The sequence below is a fragment of the Natator depressus genome, chromosome 3, assembly GCF_965152275.1.
Source record: "Natator depressus isolate rNatDep1 chromosome 3, rNatDep2.hap1, whole genome shotgun sequence".
Taxonomy (NCBI): Eukaryota; Metazoa; Chordata; order Testudines; family Cheloniidae; genus Natator; species Natator depressus.
In genome coordinates, this window is record NC_134236.1 from 127,499,530 (window position 1) to 127,525,469 (window position 25,940).

Sequence of the window (25,940 nt, forward strand, 5' to 3'; positions counted from 1 at the left end):
AGTGGGTGCAGGATCTGGCCCACGGACACAGTGCTGAGAATGGGGAAACCAAATTCAACAAGACTCCCAATGACTTCACAGGGAGTTTTGCTCCATCACGGACTGACCCAAGATATAGAGTTCCAGAGTTACCAGTCAGCCGTGAAGATTCTCATACACACAGCAAGTACAACATACTTTTACTCATGCACTCAAGCAGCCATCAGCTCAAATACCTTCTAAACATTTTCTGACCATAAATACAGCAAAATATGTTGAGTCAGAGAGAATGACATATTGAGAGCATGCTACAATGCCGGTTTTGTGCATCTTAAACTTAAGATCACTTCCTTCTCAAAATAACAAAGGATGACTGAAAAATGAAGACAACACCAAGAACCCTTGCCTCATGTATAGTAAGTTAAATGTTATCTAAAGCAATAGGACAACTGGCATTTTCAACAGAGCAATGTTTGATGCATCTGCTGTTGTGAGATATACCTATCTGCATGAAAATCTTGTACCATAACTGAGATCAGGGAGTTTCTGGCTTGGTTATTTTAATAGTTCACTTGCAATGCAACTATCCAACTGACTGCTGCCTAAGATGGTAATATAATGCAGTTTTCCATTTGTGCTGGGATCACAGTGAGTATCCTCCTCTTAAAAAGCCCAGCAAACGGACTTTCAAAACTGCAGTGACAATTTTAACTGTTGTCTGACTGCAGCTTACATGGATTCAACTATTTTCAACTCTTTAGTGCAGCAAGATCGATACTGTGCTCAAATTTTTTAAGTCAACAAGATGACATTTTGCTTTATTTTCTAGAATAATTATTCTTTGCTGGGAGGATGTATGGAACATTGATTCGTTACATCATTCTTCTCCATTTCGCCAGGATGCAGCCTAGCCATGGGGTTATAGGTGGTTGTGTCACTCCCTTCCCCCCCCCCCCCCCCCCAAGTACTGCAGGTGGGAAAAAAAGGGGGGGAAAATAACATAGCATCACTTTTGTGAATGAAGGCAGAAAGCATTTCATCTCCAGACCTAATATGAGCCCTTTTTATCATATAGTACCAGTGCATGTATCCTTTCACACAACACTGGTACAGCTCCATAGCACTCAAAAAACCCCAAACCATAACCTTTGGACACACAAACCACCACAAACATCTATCATCAGGTGCCTTACAGTCACCCTTCACCAGTTGAATGCCCCAATCAAAACCAAAAATGGGCATCATCACTATTAACTACTTTAGCCATCCTCTGAAATCTATTTCTCCATGTTCAGCCTCCAAAACTCAGAGGGTGAATTCATATGGAATTGAGTTTTTTTAAAAGTGCCCTGATTCAAGTAGACGCGATCATACTCGGACAACTTCTCCAGTCACACTTCTTTCCTGAAAAGCCAATCAATTAGCACTTTTGTCATGACTTCCTCAAAATCCAAACTGCCGGAAGCAGCGGAGTCATCCTGTTATTTTCCAACAATAACAAGGATGAAGACTGTATCTAGGGATCAATAGTGGAGGTTTGTAGCAATAGTTAGTGGCCAGTGGTTCCCACTTCGCTGCTCTAAAATGCAGTTTAAAAAAAAACAGTGGTACAATTGCTGGTATGTTTTTGGCTTGGTTGGGGAGGGAACCTAGAAACAAACCCACAAAAGGGCAGATCCTGCTCCTAGTGAAGCTTCCACTGATTTCAAAGGGAGCAGGACAGGGTTCTAGATATTACAGAGCTACAGAAGGTCCATCCCAGTTGTTGAGGGGCTGAGATATGTTCTAGGAGAAAACAGACAGTTGACAGCGGTGCCTCAGTAGAGTGAATTTAAGGGGACCAAACACACTAGATTAGTGCAACATTATGGGCACAAAAGGTCAGGAAGTAGGTGGCTTGAAAAAAAAAAAAAAACAAAAAACAAAAACTATGTGGAATCCGTAGTTCTTTTCAGGGAAGTCAATTCAATGTGCTCTCTGTGCTATTAGCTTATTAGACGTTTTGGGCCAACTGTCCACTGGTATTTTAAAAAAAAAAAAATTGTCTGTTCTATTGGGGCAGTCCATTTTAACAGTGCGCTGGGCAGAGGACAGATATTCCAATGCCAGTATTTTTCTTTTTAATTAAAGTGCTCCCCTGTAATAAACTTGCACTTTTGTCAGGTTTGTTGGGTTGTGGCACTACTTATATATCCCTTAATAGGGTACAAAAGTCATTTACCAATCACCTGTGAGAACAAAAGCAATGTATCGTGCATTGATGAGGTATATATAGTAGCTTTTATTTCCCTAATGAGCCGTCTCCTTGGTTAGGACCTTGCTGACCTGGCTACACTACAAACTCGTCCGGCAGCTGGTCTTCTCCCAAGAGATCCAGAGACAGGCAGTTCATGGATCTTTTTCCATAGAGGGCGGACTTGGTTTTGCAGTCTGCTGTTGAATAAACACAGCCGTAGTTGGCCAGCTTATCCTCCAGTGCACAACCAAACGTGTAGCTGTGGGAGGTGTCCGAAGATAACGTGGAGCTTAGTGGTGGATGCCGATGCTTGTAAAGACGGATGTCATCCAAACTCTGGCTGTGCTGGTCTGAGCAGCTCCTGTCTTTAGGCTCTCTCACCTGACGGTTCAGTAAGACACAGATGAGGAAATGACTATGAACTGAAACACAGCATTACATAGCCTAAGGATGCTGGCTCCTAATGCTCATCCTTAAACTGTTCCTGTTCCCTCAAACCACACCCCTCCCCATCAGCTTTCTAAAGGGCACTGTCTACATGCAGAAGCTGTGAACCATGATGAAATTGTGAATTCACTTAACTGCCCTTCTGTTTCATCCAGATTCTGATCTCTGTACACTGTGTCCCCAGTGTCAAGTACAATGAATGGAGCATCTGACAGGAGTTAAGTGTGGCTGAAGTGGCACTTCCTGGCAGAGCTGGGGAGGTCAGCTTCTGGCTACATATGAAAAACAAGCACTAGAAAACATTGGGATTGGGTCCACTAAGATTTTATGAGCTAAAAGGAAGGTTCAGAAAGCAACTGTGAAAACACTTGGCACAAAGCTCATCAGTTAACACAAATGCCAAGTACAATTAATCCACACGTTACGCAGAAATGGAAAAATCGGAGCAGTGTACCAGCAGTAGCATTTAAAGGCAGAATTCATTTAGCATGAGCAATAGTGACCTGGCCTTTACTGACCAGCCCTGGCTCTTGATAGTTATTCCTTAAATTGGTTTTAAGATTAAATTCTAGAAATATAGCATTCAAACAAAATATACTTACCTTATCAATGCAGACATAAAACTTTGTCCACATGTATCGACAGAAATGTGTGTGTGTGTGTGTGTGTGTGTGTACACACACACACACACACACACACACAGAGAAAAATTAAATATATATAAATTTCTCTCTCTCTCTCACACACACACACTTTCAAAAGCACTCAGCATTGGCTCAACTCTTCTGCTATGCCAGGCTGACCACCCCAGCTCTGCCTTGACAGAAAAGAATTCAAACACAGAGTGCTTTCGAAAATCCTACCGATAATACAGTTATTCAGTTACACAGCCTTGTATATAAGAAAAAAGGCCCAAAGTCACAAATTGACTATTCCGTATATATGCTGGCAAAAGAGGCAGCCATCAGAAAGAAAAGATCCCTTGAAATGTGTTATCAAACCTATATTTAAATCAGAACTATTCTTATAAAAAACCGTTAAGGTGTCTGAATCTGGGGCCAAAATAGACTGATTATCATCAGTGGAAAGCACTGCAAGTGTGTGGTCAGAAACAGACTAATGTAAAAACAGCACATCTTACTGAACATGTCTGCTCCCTGTGTGTCTGAGTCACCTCTGTTCAACTTGACAGCAGAAATAAGTTTTTACTATGGTTTGCCCTGAAGAACCAACAGTTTTGGAAGAATAAGATGGATTCTAGTCTAGTCTAATGGATCAATAAAAAACAGGTAAACTCCAATTGGAGATTATTTATCACTGTTGACCAAAGAGGCAGAAAGATCCCAGATTGATTTTTTAGAGAGAGCGTGAGTGTGTGTATGTTCGCAGTTTGGGGGGGGGGGGGGGGGGGAGTCAGATTTTCTTAGCTGAGCAAGTTTGATTTGGACTTGGAGGGAATAACTGGGACTCCCCATGATAGAGTCATATTAAAGTTTTTTCTATTACTATAGCCACACTTTGAAATATAAAAAGGTTTAGAGAAGTTTTTAAATGTAAGAGGTTTTTCAGAGGGCAAGCCAGTATTGCTTAAGACACAGTACATTCTTTTGCCATACATAGTTTCTTTTTCTCAGAGACTCAGGGAAAAGAAAACGTAGACAGAAATGTTCAGCAAACAAGGAGCACAATGAAACAAACAGTAATAATTACAGATGGAGCAAAACCAGTCCCTCAGCTTTGAATCTCTTCCAACTTTAGGAGCGGAGATGAAACTGAGTTTGCCTCTCAAATCCAAAGTCACCCAAACGGTCTTGGCTCTGGTTTGGACTCAAAACTCGAAGTGGTTTATTTTCTATTTCCTTTTTGGAAGCCTAAATCTAAGGACAGTTTGCAAGATTTCAGTCTTGCTCACTCCAAACCTTCTCATTATAATTTGGATCCAAATGTTGCCTGCTCATCCCATCTCTAGTAGTAATTACTGGTCGACTTCTGGTCTCACTTATGCCAGTGTAAATCCAGAGTAGCCCCCTCCGACTTGATTTACAGCTGTGTAAAGGAGAGCAGAATTTGGCCCAATATCCAGTCAGATCCACTAGCCTGCTGTTTCCTCTCACCTGATGAAGGGATTCCACACTTTGGCCTCTCATTTTTAGCAGTGTGACTTGTACCACAGGGAGAGGCTTCTGCTTAAGGGCTGCAGAGGAAGAGATTGAAATTCAGATTATAGATTTGCACTGAAACATTTACAGCAGTTCATGTGAAAGGGCAATTTACAATACATCTCCTCAGACAGTTACAACGTTCAGCTAGTCCCATACCACGCACCTCCCAAGCTCATTTGAAAGACACTCACAGATGTTGTTTCAGTCACTAATACTCATGGGTCTTTCAATCTCAGGGCTGAGGCCAAAAGGCTGAATTAGAAAAACAGCATTATCAGGGCTATTTCAACTCCCTAGTTTCCTATTCACATCAGTCTCACCTGGCTTTAATGCTTGGAATGTGACAGATTCATGGGTCAGAAGGGACCACTATGATCACTGGAGGCCTAACATAACAGGCCATAGAACCTCACCAAGCTCAACAATTTGTGATTGAACACGTCTGCCTTTCACAATGTACATCAGTAAATTCCTTTGCTGGAAAGGCTTACAGACGTTTTCAAGTCACACAGAAGAGATGTTCATGAATCAATTGAAAAAAAAAAAATCTGAGATAGGTAAGGGAAAAACAGAGGCCATTCTGGAGGACAGGGACTATGTTGCCGTATAATATAGCACACCTGCATTTCACCTCTATAGGACCTGGCTTCCAGTCTGGTCTTAAGCCACAAAGAGAGATAACTGAACCGTAACACTGAAAGTCAATTCCCAGCATGCCTGCCTTGGAATCTCTTCGGGATAATTCTGTGCTTGCCACGCACATCTCCATGAAACTACACACAACCTTGAGAGGAGCACGGAATGACTACAGAAAGCCAACTCACCTTGACAGCAAAGTGCATCTAAAGCAAGAGAACTGACAGACTCTCCTTTAGCTGCCTCCTCCAACTGGTTTCTCTCTACAGGTTCATCCACAGGCACCTCCTCTGGCTCATCCACTGCCAGCTCAACCTCTGGAAGAGACAGAAGAGCGGTTAACGTCAGGTCTCTGATCTACCAAGTCATTTGAAGTTTCATTACCTCCTCCCTTCTAGCACAACAGCATGGGACCAAGGTTGTTAAACACCACATGCGCCGCACCGCCCCCCCCCCCCCCCCACTTCCTTACCGTCATCCTGAGAGTCGTCTTCAGCTCTCCCTTTGCCACCACTGCCAATGCCAGAGCTGCCATAGCTAACGGTCGAGCTGCATGATTTCTCCTTCCGATGAACCCGTTCGATACCAAAGGGCTCATCCACTGACATTTCCACTGACATCCTGTGCCTCGAATCAGCCTCAATGCCAGACGTGTGCGAGCTGCCGTGGCTCCCAGTTGATTGACGAGATAGTCGATTGTTCCTCCGGCTGCCCCCACTGCTTCCACTGCTGTGGGAGTGTTTATCCGAGGGGTCAAGGTCCATCTCCAGAGTGTCACTGATGTAGGATTCCCGATAACGCTTCTTCTCTACAGACGGGGGACAGGGGGGAAAAGGAACCAATTGGAGATAAATTAAATCCAAACCGAGGTCCTAAAATTAATTGATTCTCTTCACCATGACTCCTGCTCTAGAGAAAACCATTGTAAGGAGTAGGACCCTCAAGAAGGGAGACTGTCCTGAGTTTAATGTGGGACTGTGGTCTGTTGCGGTCTCAGCACGCTGATCAGCGAAGGTCCCATAATCTGAAAGAAATGGGTGGGTTCGGCGCAACTGTAGGGGCACAAGGGAACTGTGTATAAGTCGTAGGCAGTGGAAGAAAGGGAACATGGAGGCTAGGCCCCCACTGGGAACATATCTTAATTGGGTCCCTCCCCACAAATTTCTATAGCAGGTCCTGGGGTCATTCAAACAAGAGATAGCGAGATGCTTGGCTCTCTACACCGAACAGACCATCCCCAGGGCCAGTATTAAGCACAAACAAGGACCAAATTTTCTTATTTGCTTCAGCCCCTTTCCACCACTCTGGCAGAACAGAAGAGCTGACAAGTTAACAGATCCTCCTCAGCCAAAGATCCTCCCATGTGCATCAGCTCCTACATCAATCCACAGATTAGATGGTGGGTCTGCAACACTACTGCATGTGACACAGAGGCTCCTTGGCAAAGAGTCCCCTGATCTTCACAAACAACTCTCACCTCAGACCTGACAAGCTCATGGACACCAAACACGACTTGCAGGATTGTTATCCATAAGGAGTAACATCTAAGGTATCTACAGAAACTTGTAACCTATCAAGGTTCATATTCATTGCAAGATATCTGTATGGGTAATATTGAAGGGATTATGTATTTATACTGCATGTCTACTTTATGGGCTGGGAGTAAAAAGTTAGTCACCAGGGGTATGTCTCATGATGGCCCATTCAGGCAGGAGGGAGGTGTCACCCCACCCTGTTTAGCCAGTGATGCAATGCAAGGTTCAACTGACTGGCCTTGCTCCAAGACTTTCAGTGGAAAGCCAATGGAGACAACTGCGAACAACTGAAACAGACAGGAGACCACCCTTCCTATGAGTAAAGACAAAAACCTGTTTCTTTATAACAGAGAATTTGGAAAGACACTGTGGATCCATGCACTGAAGAGACATCTTCAGGAACAGGGGTGTTCTCATTAAATACTGGATCCTGATTCCTGTGAAGCCAGCCAGCTCTGCAACAGATAAACTTTGGGGGAGGAAAACCTACTTTATTAGATAAGAAAGGTAACTATTAAGTGCAGACCCACATTCACATTTTATGATTTTGTTTTGTATTGTAAGTTACCATTTGTTTTCACCACACTCTTTTTTCTAGTAAAATCTCAATCCTTTCACCAGTGTCAGGGGCTGGGGTGCATCTATTAACTTGCAAGGCAAAGAGAGCTGGCACAGCCCAGAGGAGAGGGCTTGAGTGGCTGTGACACCAAGCACCCTGTCACATCCTACACGCTATCATAATAAGCTTTGTGCAAAATATGCTGGGTGAGGTATCATTTGAGAACTAATAACTCACTGATCATTAATATTCTTCCATGATGCATGTCTGCAATGTTTATGAAGAGTTAGGACATATGCTGGAATGATTACTAAAGAGTGTTTAAACCAGGTATGCCAGGCAGTTGGTAAACAGGTCTGTCTTAGATAAAGGAACTGTGTTTTCCCCACCTGGGGGTTGCTTCCAAAGTACTGTGAAAGAGAAGGAGAATATGCTCACATATTGTGTACACAGACCCGTTAAGCTAACAAGGAGGGGGGAGGCAAACCTCTCGCTAACAAATGGGGGAGAAGGGAACATGGCATCTGCACCCAGCAGGAGAGAGAAGCTAGGTTTTGGTTTTACTTTTCAAGGAGTCCATTTCAAAGGTTTACTATTTATGAACACAGGGGGCTGAACCTCAAGCGATAAGCAGTTGAATCAACCGACTGTATACAATATTATTGAGTGAGGCCTTTTCTGAAAGCTAAGGACATACTGGTGACAGTAATGTTGTGCAATATATGTAACAATACTATATGGGTAAATGTGGATTCTTAATGATATTGTGGGCCCAGATTTTAAAACTAAAAGGGAGAAACAGGTTCCCTTCCAGACAGGAGAGAAGGCAGCTATTTACCTGTCTCCTTCATAAATTAAGCGTGGCGTGACCAGAAACAATGGGAGCTCCATTTACACAGAAGTCAGCAGGGGGATGGGGGGAAAACCAGCATTAGGTCATCCTGCCTCTTGAAACAAGTTCATTGAACTTTGGAAGATGTAAGTAAGGAGAGAAGTAATCTTTGGCATCCATCACAAGACAGACAAGGGAACAGAACTCTTGTGAGCTGAGAAAGATGGGTCCTTCAGCTAAGGGTGCTTGAAGTCTCTGGGAAATAAATACAGGTGAGAAAAAACATCTTGAACAAAGCTTGTACCTTGCTAAATTAAGTTCTAGACTTTTAGATATGTGTTTTACAATTTTATCTGCTTGTGACCATTTTTAACTTTATTGCTTTTACTTGGCATCTCTTAACCTATGTCCTCTTGTTAATAAATTTCTTTTATATTTACCATAAACCAACTCAGTGCAGTGTTTAAATGAAAGGGTTAATTTACCCCAGTTAAGTCAATGAACTGTGATGTATTTTTGTGTCTCTACAAGAACAAATTTTTATTATTTCTCTGAACTGTCCAGGAGAAGGCTGGACATTGCAGAGCACAGGGTTTGGGGCTGGGAGTGAGTTGGGGGTCACCTTGTTGGCTGTAACCAAGGCTGGGGTCAGAGCTGCCGGACCAGGGCTGTGAGAGAGACATGTATACTACTTGCTGACTGAGTATCCGAGGCTGGGTGCTACAGTAGCAAGGCATTGAAAGGCACAGAGTTGCAGGGCAAATGCTGACAACCCAACTGGTCTGGACTGCTGCCCAACCAGACTGTCACAGTGCCTGAAAGGGTGGTGATGTTTGGGAGTGGACACCCAGCTAGGCCTAGGCAAGACTCCCTCATGCAGGAGGCAAGGGACAGCAAGGGACTCACACTGTGCTCCACCTATTCTGAAGGCAATGGTCAGCAGGCACATTTTAGTGCAGCCTCAGGGCTGCTGTAAACTATGGCAGAGCAAATATGCAATCAGTCCCAAGCCAGGGAGTCTCAACCATCTTCTCTGTGCCTCCCATTCCTCTAGCTATTGTACTTATATAGCCCCCATCACCCTAGTATCCACACACGTCAGATCATACGTCTCAGCGTGTTGTGAGGATGTTTAAGTGCAATCCCCCGCATTTTACAGGTGGGGAATGGGGGCACAGAGAGATTAAGTAACAGTAGATATTGGGTGCAGCTGGGAACCTGGGCCAAGCACTGATGATGACTGCTCGACTTACTGGCTTTTGGAGTCCCCATGCAGATTTCACTCCCTGAGCCAGCATAATCACTTTCTCTTCCCCCTCTCCCCACTTCTGCACGCAAGATCAGACAGCCAAACAACTTACCTACCTGGCAGTGGGATGGGAAAGGGAGGCAGCACGTGGCCCATTTTCACCAACCTGTTTGGGGCTCAGCGAATGCTAAAGCCAGCTCTAATCCACCTTCCTCTGAGGACTTGTGAAGTCTGGTGGGGTTGGGAACCACATACCACAGAGCTTTAGGTTTCTTTTTAGACAGTCTCTTTAGTGAGTCACTGCTGAGCCCTTTATGCACTCACACATATGTAAGCTACCATCACATTCCTTTTGCTGGTTTACCTGCCCCTCCCCCCACCTCATCTCTCTTCGGCACCTCCCACTCCCTTCAGGCATGCCGGTCACCTCAAACTTGTCACTAGCGCTTAGTGCTGTGTTTAATTGCACCCATTGTGTAACTGTGGTGGAAGAAAGAGGAAAGTAAACTCAACAGTAAGAGGGCAAGGCTGTGGTAGAAAAAGGAACAAGGAGGAAAAAGCTGAAACTGAACCAGACCACCAGGTGGATGCCTGGGTTGCATCCCATCTTCTACTGGTGGGCAACAGAAGTGAACTCAACCTTCTGAAGTCCTTATTAACAACCTTTAGGAGGTGGGAAGAGAAGGGAGCTATCCTATACAATGAATTGGTTTATTTTTGGGTGTACTTTAACATCCAGATTCTTAAGGACTTCAGCCTTTTCCTTGCAAGCAATGCACAATGTCCCTGCTCCATCTATCATTAAGTGACATGACCGCAGTCTTCTCCATGTTATGTTGAGCTCTGTCTAATGCCTAGAGCTCTGGATATCACACGGCTTTCCTAAGGACTAAAAGCAGGCAACTGTACCCTTCTCCGCCCCCCTCCCCCCCCATTTTTATACCCTCATGCTCACTAGTTTGTGTTAAGCAGTTCAACTGCCAAGATAAATAAGGGCGATCATGAGCGTCCACAAAGTGCTCCCCATCCCAAGACAAATGGATTCTTTGGATTTTTTCCCAGAATCACTTTTCAATACTGGATTTACGTGAGGAGGAGGAGGAGCAGGAGATCAGCAATATTTTAAAATACAAGCCTAGCTGGCTGACGGAGTCATTATGCTGTGGCTGTAGATACTGTTAACCTTAGGCAACTGAAATTATTGCCAGGGCTACTGCTTTAGATACCAAACTGAAAGAGACAGGGAAACCAGGAAGGAGTGTTCTTCTTTTCCATGCAAGCTGTTCCTGGCCATTCTTCCATACACTCCTCACCTTTTCTTCTCAAGCCAACATAAAAAAAAAAAAAAAAGGAAGAACTTGAAGAAAAGTCCCTCTCCCACCCCAGATCCCATCTGTCTCCTTAGAAACTCGTCATCCTACTCCAATGCCATTCACTCTGCTTCTCAACAGTGAGGTGTAACAGACCTCCCACTCCTTCAAACAATCCTGGTTTCCACATTTGAGAGGAATTTTAGTGGTTAAGTCCACTGAAGCAGAGATATTGGACTTTGAGCCACTATAGCTCTTTTTGAACATGGAGAAAGGAGCTGCTCATGACATCAGGAACAGCTGGGAACTTAAAGGGTCTATCAGGTTTTGCTGGAAAAAGGAACTAATGAAGCTGCACAAACTCTGGCTAAATTTTTTTTTTTTTCTTCAGTGAACAGGAATTTTGGGTGCCCAACTTAAGTAACCTTGAAGGTAACTGATTTTCAGAGAGTGAAAAGTATTCCCCACTCTGAAAATCAGGCCCTGTAATGTGTTCAAGCTGGGAATCCAAAAAAAAAAAAAAAAAAAGAAGATCACTCATCCCTTTTGAAAGTCCTGGCTATTAACTTTGATTTAGATTTTGTGGCTCCACTGAGAGAGGGCTTGCAAAGTTAAGTTGAGGATTGTTTTTTTTTTAGATTAAAAAAAGTAAAATTGTATAACCGTGATTGCATATTTAACATTCTGAAGTGTCATCCCCTCCAGTTAGCCACGTGTTCAGTCATTCAGAATTAATAGTTTTAAATTCATAATACTTAGCACTTATATAGCCCCTAGGCTTGTAAGGGTGTGTTAGTATCATTGTCCCCATTTAATGGACATTTGAACTTATTTACAGACAGCAAATATTAATCCAAATGATTGTAAATCAGCAGAGCACCAAGAACATGAGGCGGGGAAGAAGAATCATACATTAGGTATTAAAAACCAACAGAAGCAAAAACAGTACCACATTTTTATATACTGTGTATTCTGATGGATTAGGGGACACCCAGCTGGCTATTAACACTATTATTTCTGAGATGCATAATTTACATCTTAGCTAAGATCTGGTGAATTAGCAGCCAGATAGGGAGAGATTCACCCCAGGTGTGGAGTAAAACAAGACACATTTTGGTTGAGAGCTATGTTACCTAGGCAGCCTGCAATGATCATTCTTAAAATGAAAAACAATAACCAGTTATAAGTTCTGTGGAGCTGAAGATGTCTCACTAAATTAAGACAATGTGCGAAGTATTTTGATGAGTAAGGTAGCTTGTGTGGCAGGCCGAGAAAGTAGGTTCTGTATGTCCAAGCACTTAGTAGCTTAGGGACTGATCCTGCTCCCATGCTTTTAAAAAGCAAAACTCCCAATTACTTCAGCAGTGGCAAGATTGAGCCCATCTGCACTAGGAAACTGACCCACCACTGAAAACAGTTGTCCGCAGGGGTCCTCCTGTATTGGTGTTCAAAGGTGTTTAAATGCTAGAATAGGAGATGGGATAAAGCTATTTTCAAAACATTAGTCCTGGGGGAACTTACTGCTCACAGTCATTATCAGCAATGGGTCAATTTTCTTGTGTGGATAGGACTTGAAATCTGTAAAAGAAACGGAATTTTTATGTATGCACTGAACTCCCATTAAAGTCAATGGCAGTTGGTGCTCAGCACCTCACAGGATCGAGTCCTAAATAAGCCAGAAGGGAATGGGAAAGAACTATCAGAAGAGTGTGTGTGTGTGTGCGCGCGTGCGTGTGTGTCACAAATAGAGCCCACTTTGACTCCTGACATTTATGTATTTCCAAACCTGCTGCATTTTGTTTTCACAAATATTACAAGATTTGCCAGACTGGGTTGAGACCAATGGTCCATCATGCCCAATATCCTGTCTGGTACAGTGGTCAGCACCAGATACCACAGAGGAAGGTGCAAAACCTCCATAATGGCAGTCGTAGAATACCCTGCCCACATGCATTATGTTAGTGTTTAACAGCATTCTTTAGCGGATGACGGTCACATGCCATTGATTGGAACCCATATTCCTCAGTGACCTCCTTCACACACACGGTAATTGTGATTAACAGTTAACACAAAAAACGGAACACTGAAAAGGACCATTCGAGAAGTGACCAATGGGTCATCTTGCCCTGTATCCTGACTCAGGATAGCCAATGCTCACTGGTTCAGAGACAGATGTAAATTCCCCATAATTAACCCAAGTGAGAAATACTATACCACAGGAAGAAATAACCTCCTGAACGGCTGGACTCTCAATCTATAGCAATTGATTAACCATTTAGCAACCCTTCATAAATGGTACCTTTAATACAGCAGCGTGACCATGATTTGTAGCATACCTTGAGTAACTGGAGATCCTACAATTCAAATCTTTTTCAGAACTTACTAAAGATCAAAAATATCTCAAGGTGACAAGTTTATGTGAGTTGAGCAGCCAACGAGCGAGAATCACCACTCACTTCAGGAAAGGAGGAAATCTCCCTTTGTTTCCTGAACACAGTCTCTAATAAGAAAAAACCCACCTCCTGCAGTGGGAGTCATAACCATTTCATGCTAACCAATGGGAACAAACCTGATCCCCTCTCCTTCCTCTCACCATCTTCACTTTCATGACAGGAAGGCTATCAAATAAGAAGCCACTATGAAGTAACAGTAACAAACCTACCTATTTACCTTCCTGGCTCTTTTCCCCTCCCCAAAGGGGTCTGCTCCCCATCACATACCTTCAGCCTCCTCCAGCTTTCGGATCTGCTTCAGCACTGGCTGGATGTTCAGAAAGAGTCGGTGGCTGTTGCTCAGGAGCTGCAGCAAGTGCCGTGACCGGAAAGGGCAACCCGTATAGTACACCAGCTTCCGGGCAGAGGGCAAACCGTCCGGCTGGATCTCAAATTTTTTCCCCTGAACAAACAAGGAGAGGCATGTTTTCAGTCAGTAGCAAAGATCAATACATTTTTATTTTTACTAGTAAAGCTTGGCACGGAAATGCAGGCAAGCCAACAGCTTTGCCAGGTTCCAGGCTGCCTGCCTTCCAGACAGATGGTCCGTATTCCACTACACTCACCAGAAACGCAAGTTTCCCAATGTGTGACCAGGGGAAGTCGTAGAGCAGCTGGCTGACATGGTTCACCTCCTGCAACATATCAAACACACAATGACACAAGGGCTAGCAGATATAAAAGAGGGAGGGGTTGCAAGGAATTCACACGCAATCAAGAATGTGAAATACAGAGTCTGGTGAACATAAAGGAGACAGGGAGAAGGGGGTGCTGAGGGCTAGATGGAGTTAATGGTACATCAATAGCTTTCATTCTGTTACCTGATAGATGTGAATTCCTTTAAGGGTGAGGCCCAGGACAACTGTCGGGCGATCTTCCTTCTTATCCTACAAGAACATAAAAGGTCTGAGGTCAAAAAGGTAACCCATACACACAGAGACCTGCCCTGACTTTGGTAGGTACTGTAACAGAGCCGCAGCAAGGTTATCCCAATTCAGCACAAGTTATTAGAATTTCATATCTCCCCCTTCCCGTTTGGCTGGGTTTTGCGTGTCCATTTTCACATTGAAAAACACTTGCACTGAATTAAACATCACACTTGTGTAGTTCTTTTCATGCTGGGGTCTTGAGAGTTTCACCACATACTGAACACCTAAGACAACATGCAGTCATTGAAGTGGAATCCAATGGCTTTACTGAATTTAGAGCACGGTCCTTTATTTAACAAAGTGGTTATTTGCAGCCGATTGCCCCTTACTTCAATCTGCTTCCACTGCTATCCCCAGGAACACGCCCACCTCTTCCCCCATCTGCACAGCATAGTAGAGACTGAAACAAACTTATTAGGTTTGCTTGTCCCAGGTCCTCCTTGCCAGGGCAGAAACGTTCCCACTAGTGGCCCTACTGCAACCTGGAGGTGCAGTTCAGCAGCAGGGGTTAATAAAGCCTCATAGGTGGAATGACTTGGGTGTTGGTTAATGCAGCTTTGGGTCTAACTTTTTAGCATTTTCTCTCTGACCTCAGTATATGCTGTAGCATAGTTTTATACTTAAGGCTTTTAAAGAATTATTAGGATCCTTATCCTGTTGTACCTGTGCTGCAACTTGAGGGACACACGTGCTGTACCATTGACAGTTCTATTCTATTTGAGATTAGTTCGTGTAAACATGTTCTGGATTCTTTTTATTTCGTTAAGCAACATATACCTCCTAAGACATGCCAGAGATATAGAGAGTCGCACACACCTCCCCTATCAGAGGAGGGGTTGGAATTTCTTGGGAACTAAAACAGAATAACTCCAAACCACGGTAATAAAGCTCAGACCTTAACATTAAAACTTCCACTATTCCCATCCTGCACTGGTTAAGATACAGGCCTCATGCAACTATACTTAACTTTCCTTCTACTGGGGATGGGGAGGGGAAAGAGGGAGGCAGAAGGTGGAAGTCTAATTTACAATGGTTTGAAAGGTGTCAGCTTTATCTAATCCATAAATTGGCCTGGAGAGGGGATGCAGGAAGCAGATGTGAGCCTCGCCAGCCTAGACACCAGGAGATGTGAGACTGCTCTTAAGCGCACGTCTCCCATGAGTTGACACAATGCACTGCCACACAAGCCACCAGCAGCTGGCTCCTCTGACACACTGTCCAAATGGGCTGGTGCTTCATCATCCGGGGGGGGGGGGGGGGGGAGGGGAACTTGCTCACGCCAGTATTCTTGCCTCTGTGGTGGAGGTGGCAGTGGGAAGGACAATGCGTTGTGACCATAGCAATGTATGTAAAACAGTTAACTATGCTACAATTCAAGAGAGACAGGAATTCAGGTATCAAGGACAACAGATTTCATATCTGTCATGCCTCTGGACATAAATGGTATCACGTCCTGCCAGTGCGTTTCTTATAGCCTTCAAGTGCAAGCCAGACTGTCTTATGACGATCATTAATGGCATTAGAGTCAAAGCAGGGAGAAGATGAAGGAGTGGATGTGGCTCACGAGAGGTTAAATCAACACCATTAGAAACTGATCCCAAATTTGAACTTATTTCTTCTAGAGAACCTGAAACTTTCTTCTTGATGTTTTCCCAGTAAGTGGAGCATCTCAGAGATTTAATGGAATGAAACAGGCCTCTTAAGCTTTTGGTGCCTCCTAGACATAACCTTGCTTGAATGTGACCAGCACAGAAAGACAGACTGGATCAGGAAGCCTTCAAATTATTCAGTAAGCTCTGGCAAAGTGGACCGCGTGCATTCAGGAAAAGCCCTGTGCATCTCCGGGGACCTGGCTTGCTTAAGTGGGAAAGGAAACTCACCCAGGGATGAATATGTGCTCTTTGACCCTGGATATTGCCCTTCCACTGCCTACACTAGGTCACTTATCAAGTCAAAATGCAAGAGGCACCTCTTCGCCTCCCCACTGCGTAACATCATCTGCCTGGGAGCAAACAACTGGGGAGACTGGAGGGGAGGGAGTAGGTGGCAAAAAGGAAATAAAATAACTAGATAAAAAAAAAAATCAAACCAATCTGAAAAATATGCACACCAAGAACAAAGGTACAAAAACTGTCATTTGGGCACACTCAGAGCTAGACTGTAAGCTCTTTGGGGGCAGGGACTGTCTTTTTGTCCTGTGTTTGTAAAGCCCCTAGCACAAAGGGGTCCTGGGCTATGACTGGATGCTATGATAATACAAATATGTTTCTTTCACTGTTTCACAGCACTTGAATGCCATGGGACAGACCCTTAGATTATCCTTTCAACAACCCCCCAAAATCCATCTCCCTCATCTGATAACATATGGCTTCTCAATGTTTTCCCCTCTCACAACCCCACATTCAGCCAGCCCTCAGATGCACCCAAAAATACTCTGCAGTAGTTGCTGTGGCTCTACACAGAACAGGGTGCAATGGAATGGGAGCAGACTCCAAACTACTCCTAGAGAAGGGAGGCTGACCTACTTGGGGGCTGTGAACTTAAACGGTGTTCCCTCCTCTCTACCAAATGAGTCTGCCATGTAACTGTATTTGAGCATATCAGTGGAACCTCCCCAGATACAAATGAATTCACTCCCACATGTGGCAAAGCCTCTGTTTTTAACATTAGAGGCACAACGTTTATAAAGTGAAAAAAAAAACTCAACAACGCATTTATCTTTGCCAAAAGGATGAAATAAGCAGCTGTTTGCTTAACCTTCTGTAATCTGTAATAATGGACAGGCACATCTTCCAGTAAACAGGACTCCTTAATGAATTTCAGGATTGCATCTTTAGCAGTCAGACCATGCTGTTCTTGGTGCATCTCTGGAGCATGCTTCAAGATATAGTCACTCCCCCTCTTTGCAATTATCTGCCACAAAGGAAAGAGAGACAGTCAGCACTTTTTCAATGATCCCAACAGGAGGCAGCTGGGTCAACAGCAAGGACCAAACAAGAGTGGAAACGAAAGCTCTTTCCCAGTTAACCTGACCACCACCAGGAATGTAAGTTCACGGAACTCTCTCTCTCGCTCTCCTTGAAGAGTCAGCATTTAAATTTGCCCAAAAGATACTAGAGAATTATGTCTCTGAATAGGTCCCCCTTAAGTATGTGGCAAAATCATAACATGCAACACCTGAGTGCAATAAGACCATCGTTTTTGGTATTTAATATCTGTATTCTCTAGTCCTGGCAATTCTTCTCCAGGTTTCAGTTTTGCTAAACACTTACAGGCAGCTATCTAATACTACCTAAAATACTGCTGTATTCTGCAGCCATGGCCCAAAACACTGCAGAAATGCTAGTGTATGCATCAATAATAATTATACATGGTGCTTATTTAGCAGTGTTCACCTTCACATGCTTTATCAATAACTAAATACACCTCCCATTGCCTCTGTGGAGGTAGGCAAGTATTACTATCCTTCCATTTTACAGATGGGAAAATTCACATCAAAGTTAAGTGATTTGCCCAGGGCCAATGAGTGCCAAAGTTTACAGCTCAGGAGTTTCTGGCTCCTGGTCTTGTGCTCAGACCACTCAGCCATGTGTTACTGTAGAATAATACAGTATTCTAGGGTAATGTTAAAGCCTTCCCCCACATAGGAGAGGCTGGGTTGGGAACAGTTGCAACAGAGAAGGAAATTTATGCTAAACTTGCTTCTTCACAAAGCCCTGTTACGCAGGACATTTAAAACTAGACTGTGCAAAGCACCTGAGAATATTCAATAGGGAGCAAACTGCCCAAGCAAGGATATGGACAGTGACCAAAACAGAGTCTTTTCCATAGTTATATTAAGCTCTTCTTTTGCCTTCTTATACAAACTCGCTGCTTCTCCCTGTGCACAGGCCTCATGTGACTATAATCATCCTACCAAGAAGGCTGAGCTCTGTCAATGTCACTCTTGATCTTATCAGCCAGCAGCTGTACAGCATCACGAGGCTATAGTTGGGAGCCAAGTCCAGAGTTCAAAGCCAGATTTCCCACTTGCTAGCCTGCAGCTCCACCCTTTGTATTTATTATTATTTGGGTTGCAGTAGCCCTCGGCCACCGATCTGAACCAGATGCTGCTAAAGAAGTAGATCATGCAGTGTCTCCCTGCTGTACCCTGGGGACAGGGGGAAAAGCATCCCCCTGGATGCCAGATTTTGCTATCTGTAATAATAAATCATCTAGATGCTTGGGGCTGTAGCTCAGTGTAGCAGGGCTGTGCTCAGACTTAGCCTTTGCAATGTTTGCAAGATTAAAAAAAGATTGATAGCTGCCCTATAACAGTCTCTGTCAGACCCACCTTTTTAAACCCTTTGGAAACTACGTAATTCCAGGTGTATATCATCTGGGAGCTGCAATTTCCAGGGTGTGGAAGAGAGTCCAGTGGGAAGAATTCTGCCAGGGATCAGGGAGTATTTGTGCACAGTGGGAGGAGAAGTAGCTTGGGGCTCATGAGTATAAAAGTCCAGACTTGCCCTGCCTCTGCCACACCTGCCTCCTGATGCCATTCGTTTCTTCTCCATTGAACCCTTCCCCTCCCCGACACTTGGAAACAGCTGGGGTTGGAGGGGAAACTGAGGCAGAGAGGTGAGGAGACTTGCCCAAGGATACACACAGCGGGTTGGAGGCAGAGCCAGAGCCAGGAGAACCCTGGCTTCCTGACTCCCAGTCCAGAGCATCATCCTCTACCTCCGTCATTTACTTGCATTCTCACTGACTGTGGTGGATGACTTTGCATCCATGCGTAACAGCAGAGTAGGAAATGGTGCAGGAAGCAGTCTGCACATTGCATGTTTGTGCGCTCTTTCCAAAGATACTGAATGGCCAGAAGACACGTGACTGGTTCAGTCATTGCCCTCAGGCAAAGTTAGTCACCATAAAGGGTTAAAAAAAAAAAGGACACCAAACCGTCCCCAAACATCCCAAAAATCCGTAAAAATGGAGTGTGGAAACTGAAATCTTTAAAGTACATACTAGAAGCACTGGACAATGAGACGCAAGTGACTCAAGACCAATTAGTGGCCAAAAAACCATACCCAGAGGGATTATAATGAAATTCTCACCTGAGTCAAGTCAGAATGAGAAGTCACCAAGGTATCCTTTTCTCTCCGTTTTGACCAACTGGTGTTGCCCCTCATGTACTGCCACCCTGCACTGAGCTCAGTCCACCCCACAGGTAAATGTGATAGGGCCAAGGTACTGAAGATAAGTTTTACTCGTCTTCAGCCCCTTGAGATTTTCCAGAGAATCTTAGGATGCAAAAGCAAATGCATTTCAATGCATTTTATTTCTGAAAATATTTGCCCTTTAACTGTTGGATTCAGACTGGGAAGAACAGAAGCCTCAGTGGAGAAAAAGCCCTGTTGGATTCATTCCACATACAGCGACAGAGCCTGGGGAGTCCCTGCTGCCACTGCAGACGATTCTGCTTCATTCTCATGGTGAAAACTTACCCACTGTGGGAAATAGGCTTGAGGTTCAAAATATTTCCCAACATGGACATTCTCCATATAGTTGCCCAAGTCCGCCTGTAAACCGTATGCAGCCAGCAGGAAGTAGATTTCTTCTTTGTGGAGGCACCGAGACCTCAACAACTGCTCCTTGAGATGGCAGTAGTACAGGTGCTGCGCTGCCTTGTCACTGCAGGATACAGAAAAAAGCTGTATTTAAGCCAGAGCAAAGAGAGATCACATTCAGGTAAGGCCAGTCGCTTGCTGCTTCACTGTCGAGAACTGACACACGCATGGAATCACTGATGTGTATAAACTGCATTTTTTTCATAGCCATTTACTCTCTGAATTATAGTAGCATCACAGTCCCAGTCAAGATGAGGGCCCCACTGCACTAGGCACTGTACATAGTAGGTAAGAGTCTCTGTCCTCAAAAGTTTACAGTCTAAACAATCCAAATAGACAAAGGTTGAAGAAAGGAACTCTCATGATCACTTTTTCTGGGAGAGGTGGAACTAGGGCACAGAGCGATTAAGTGCCAACAGTCACACAGGAAGTTGTAGCAGAGCCAGGAAAGGATCCCAGATCTCCTGAGTCCCAGTCCAGCGTCTCAACCAAAAGTCCATCCTTCCTCTCTAGAACTGGCACTGCTTTTGTATTGCACCTTCCAGCCGAGGCTCTCAAAGTGCTTTACAGTACAGTAACTCCTCACTTAAAGTTGTCCCGGTTAACGTCGTTTCGTTGTTACGTTGCTGATCAATTAGAGAACATGCTCATTCAAAGTTGCACCAGGCTCCCTTATAACGTTGTTTGGCAGCTGCCTGCTTTGTCCACTGCTTGCAGAAGGAACAGAGTTGGAGCTAGTGGTGGGGGCTTGGAACCAGGGTGGGCCAGCAGCCCCCACTCCCCTAAGTTCCCTGTGCGGCAGCAGCCCAGCAGGCTACCAATTGCCATTGCCGGGCAGCTCAACTGTCCCTCCCCCCACTGCCATGTGCTGCTCCTGCCCTCTGCCTTGGAGCTGCTCCCAGGAGCCTCCTGCTTGCTGCGCAAGGGAGAGCGGTGGGGAAGAGGGATGCTAATGTCAGCGGGTCCCCCACTCCTGCCCCCTGCTCTTTTACCCATTCCCACAGAGCGGGGGGGTGGGCACAACAGGGCTCAGGACGGAGGGAGCTTGCTGGCAGCAGCTACTGTCTCAACTTGCTGATCTACTTAAAGGGGTCAATGCGTGTGTCTCTCACACACACACACACACACACACACACAGTCTCTCTCTCTGCCATGCTGTCTCCCCTCCCTCCATTCCGTGCTGCCTTGTAGCCTCACATTCTACATTAACAACATGTTAACCATTAAGGGCTCAGTCGAGTGCTAGTTCATCATTTAGCAGCAAGGCATTCCCTGGGAAATATCCCACCCTCTGACTTCTCCACCTCAACCAAGCTGCACAATCATCATTCATGTGTACAGTATTAAATTGTTTAAAAAACTTATACTGTGTATATATATATGTGTGTGTGTGTATAAAAAAATACAGTCTTTTGTCTGGTGAAAAAAATTTCCTTGGAACCTAACCCCCCTATTTACATTAATTCTTATGGGGAAATTGGATTCGCTTAACATCGTTTCGTTTAAAGTAGCATTTTTCAGGAACATAACTACAACGTTAAGCGAGGAGTTACAGTATCAGTGAATTGCCTGGGAGGTAGATAATAGTGGCAGGAACCTTGGATTTGCTTTTGTTATCTTGCAGAATTACTAAATGGGGATATTATTAGCGAAACTGAGCATATGATAAATAGATGGATAGACGGTCACAGAACCAAGACCTCCCTGCTAGGGCTCTGATTCAGTGTGTGTGTTTAAAGAAACCCCATGATTGCATGGACATGCCTCTGTGCACCTCTCTCTGCTTTACTACTACTGCAGAGGAAAGAAGCTTGGATGCCAATGGAGAGATACAAAGGGTACATCTACAATGCAATTAAAAATCTGCAGCTAGCCTGTTCCAGCTGACTTGCAGTGTAGATGTTCTTGGGCTCAGGCTGCAGCCTGAATTCTGGGACCCTCCCACCTTCAGGGTTCCAGCCCGAGCCTGACTGTCTTTACCACAATTAAATAGTCCATTAGCCCAAAGCCTGCGAGCCACAGTCAGCTGGCATGGCCTAGTTGTAGGTTTTTAATTGCAGCGTAGACATACCCAGAGGAAGATGAACAATACCGGGAAGTTTCCATTTAGCAGTAAGAAAAACTTCCTCCTCTCAGTCCACAGAGGAAACTAAAACAGTCTTACTCAGATGAGGACAGCAAAATGCCTAAATGGAGCAAAGATTATGCTGACATTAATCAACCTGAATGCTTCCAGCTCTTGGCTTGCCCTGAGGCCAGAACCACACCAGCAGTGCTGATGCAAAAACACTGTCAGTTGTTCATTTTTAACTGAATCATCCTTTGTTCTGCATGTGGAGGGAAGGGTAGTTGTGTGCATCCTATATTCCACATGAATGGAACCCACTCAAATGCAAAATTCTATAACTCGTAAGTCATTCCTTGTGACCACATCCAAATTAGCTAGCATGCGCACGGCTCAGATACAATAAATACCAAAAATAAATTACCGAAGGAAAAATACTAGGCTGTATCCTAGAGTAACAATTTCTATCATCATTTTGCCAATGTTGGTCTAATTTTCTTTTTAATCTTGTACGTGCAATCAGAGGTTTGTTGGCCGCATTTTAATAAATATTACCTACATCCATAGCTAGAGAGAGAAATAAAAGAGTTAAGCCTTCCAAACAAGGAGGAGGAAGGGGCAAAATATTGTAGACTGAAGTTCAGGGTGTGGAAAGGATATGAAAACAAGGCTGCCATAGTTGTTGTGGGCAAACGGATGGGGAGTTTGAAGAAGAGCAACAGTTAAATCAAAGCATGGGAGGGAGAATGGAGATTACATATCAGCAGAACAACAAACTTGAGGGTGCTCACTGTTAATTTCGTAATAACTTCTCTAACGTCAGCCTTAGAGTTGTTTAGATGCAAAACAATTTAAAAAAACAACATTAAATTATTGGAGCATGGTGCTTTAAAAAGATAGCTGAAAAGCATCTCAGTTTGAATCCTACCAGGCTGGAAGTCGACTCCTTTGGATAAAAGGATGTACTGACAGACATCAGTACTGATCTCCAGAGAATGCCCGTAGGACTACAGCACCCACAGAGAGAAGGAAAGAGCTCTTCAAAGGACATATATTTTTGTTTTTCCATCTAACGCAGCTTTATTAAAAAATAAACTTGTTACCCTGGACAGATTTACCTTATGACTCTTCCATTTTCTACGTAGTACTGCACTCTGAAGAAGGCAACAAAAGGAGGGGTAAACTTCTCTGTCCCCTTTAGGGCAAAGGGAGAAAAAAAAAGGAAGCGTTAGACAATTTTCCTGTGAGCCCAGAGGCTCATGATCTTCCTCACTATTCTGTGTTTTGCCCATTGCTCCCCACTCCAGACCCTCTCCCCGCATTTTCTTTTTTTTTTTAAATTCACTACACTTAGCCGTACAGCAGTTGTCTTGGAAGCTCTTATCAATGAGACACTATGAAACATTCGGCCAAGGCAAGACACAAATGAAGCATCCAAGCTCTCCTGCCTTCTTATACCCTATGCCGCCAGCCCTCAGCCCCACTCTCAGGAAAAGACAACCTTTTACCTCTGCAATATGCTCAGCCCTTTCTGACCAAGGCTGAGCCATTCCAGGCTGCTACTGATCATTTTTCTTGGGGCTAGCAGGGCGAACCCTTTGCTTTGGTTATTCACACCTTCATGTAGCCATGAACTCGAGGAAGACACTGTCAATTTCACAGACTACAACTACAGATGTTTAAAAGAACACTGTCAAGATTTTTTGTTTAAACTGTGACCTCCCTTACAGGGGAGATCCCCTGAGCACCAAATATCTATTTTTCAATCAAAATTAAGACACAGTTAAAGTCTCGCATTCCTTCCCTTCTCTGCTTTGTCTGTTTTGAGGTCTGGTCAGTATGTAACTTCACTTACATAAGCAGGTCCAAGCATGTGCTGGGTCACAGATCCATCTCCTAATATACATAATGTGTCAAGCACACCTATGGTACCAAACAGTAACAACTACATTGCCAAAGAATTCATTTAAAAAAAAAAAATCCAGTCACAACACAATCATTTTGCAGAGTGCACAATGATGCCATTTTGTTGTCAATGAAGGGATAAGGAGAAGGGAGCTAGCCAACACAGCACTGGACTGGGAGGCTCAGGAGACCGGGATTCTATTCCATAATCAGCCACAGATTTCCTGTGTGACCTCGGGCAAGTCACTTAGCCTCTCTGGGCCTAATCCCCATTTTACAGATGAGAATCTAAATACTCTCCGACCTCAGAAGAGGTGTTGTGAGTGCAACAACTGCAAGGCGCTCAGTTACTACAGTGATGCGGGCCACATGAGTGCCTGCACAGGCATGCTGCCCTGACTGGTTCCACAGCACCAAATTCCATTAGTTGCATTTTATAAGCTTATTCTCTTTTGGAAGATGCTATACTGTGTTAAAATGGGGAATACTGCTGGAATCAGTGATCTCTCTCAAGGTGGAAGAAACCGCAAATTCACCTGTTGAACAAAATATCTTCCTAGAGAGCGGTAACAGACAATACTTATGTACAAACGTGTCTGGAACCTAACAACGCTGTTTAATGAAAACATTTATGTTACTTTCAACTCTTAAGATTTTGTTTTGATGTAAAAAGATGACAACTGGGCATGGGACTGGACCTTCAAACTACTAATAAAAAAAGACTTAGTGTTATTTTAGAATGGCTTGTACTAAACAACTAGACACATGCCTTATTCATTTCACATGATTTTTCTTGACATTTCAGCTAGTGTAAAGAAAACAAGACTCCTCTTAATACAAATACACTTCCTCCCTACAACTGCTGTTCTTCCACACACCTCTGTTGAATCGCAACTCCAGCTCCCATTGTGTACCATAGTGCATTTGACTATGAAACACAGGTTATTATAAGTGGCCGTGCAAAACCATTTTACCCAAAAGCTGCTCTGGTTTATACAGCAGGGGTTCTCAAACCTTTCCACGGAGCAATTACTGGATGCATCCGATGAAGTGAGCTGTAGCTCACGAAAGCTTATGCTCAAATAAATTGGTTAGTCTCTAAGGTGCCACAAGTACTCCTTCTCTTTTTGCGAATATAGACTAACACAGCGGCTACTCTGAAACCTCTCAAGAGAGTGGCTCATTGATTCCCATCTCCTTTATGGGCACCTGAACACCCCCCCTGTGGCAACTACACCAATTGCTTATGTGGCAGTGTAAAGTACTTAATTTAGTTTTAGCCTCTTTTAATCCAACTTAGCATCTGGAAATTATGAGACTCAGTTCCATGTGACCAACAAGCTCGCCAGAGACTGTGGAGCACTTGCTGGTGGTCATCAGTTGGAGGCCTCTGTTTCATGGTGTAATCATAGCATCACAAAGTTAATAGGGTCTGAAATGCAAACCATGTTTGACCTACTTTGCTAGTCTCTTTCTTCCATTCCTTTGAGAAGTATTTGCTAAGCTTCTGCTCCAGGTCCATAAATACATATTCATTGTCTGAAAGAGAAAGAGAGAAGGTGGTACTGGTAGGAAATGGTGGCTATTTCAGAAATGGAAATTCCCATCTGACAAATACTTGGAGACAGTTCTCATAGTTTTCCAACAGTGCACATGAATAATAGTAAATGTAACCCCAGAGCAGGACTAGATAGGCACCAGTGAGGGAGGTGGTGATGGGAAACAGGGCTTTGCTCTCCAACTGTATGCTGCTGAGGACATGGGCTTGGAAGGAAGCTCATAAACAGGCCTGACCCCTATAGATGCTGAGTAGTAGTGGAGGTTTCTCAGCATCTTGCACAATCAGGCCCAATACTCGCTCCTTGAGGTGAACCCACTATGGAAGGGAGAAATGCCAGCTTGCTGAGCTAACCTTACCATCAAATTAACAGAGCAACACTGGCTTTAAAGGAAACCTTCAGTAATCTCCCTTCTTACCAGAGCTGGTATGTAACA

At 44.1% G+C, this 25,940-nt stretch overlaps 1 protein-coding gene across 2 annotated transcripts in view; it reads right to left on the minus strand.

The window, feature by feature from the left end:
* Nucleotides 1-978: 978 nt before the first annotated feature.
* The window catches only part of FRMD1 (FERM domain containing 1), a 66,608-nt gene continuing 41,646 nt past the window's right edge, over nt 979-25,940 (minus strand). For both annotated transcript variants that reach the window (XM_074947018.1, XM_074947019.1), the window contains 11 exons: nt 25,405-25,484; nt 23,159-23,235; nt 19,853-20,039; nt 17,124-17,279; nt 14,259-14,324; nt 14,004-14,072; nt 13,666-13,840; nt 5,933-6,268; nt 5,649-5,777; nt 4,777-4,856; nt 979-2,596 (listed from right to left, as the gene is read on the minus strand). In XM_074947018.1, coding sequence (XP_074803119.1) covers nt 2,309-2,596; nt 4,777-4,856; nt 5,649-5,777; nt 5,933-6,268; nt 13,666-13,840; nt 14,004-14,072; nt 14,259-14,324; nt 17,124-17,279; nt 19,853-20,039; nt 23,159-23,235; nt 25,405-25,484 — 1,643 coding nt within the window. In that variant the 3' untranslated portion in view covers nt 979-2,308. The remainder of the gene's footprint in view (nt 2,597-4,776; nt 4,857-5,648; nt 5,778-5,932; nt 6,269-13,665; nt 13,841-14,003; nt 14,073-14,258; nt 14,325-17,123; nt 17,280-19,852; nt 20,040-23,158; nt 23,236-25,404; nt 25,485-25,940) is intronic.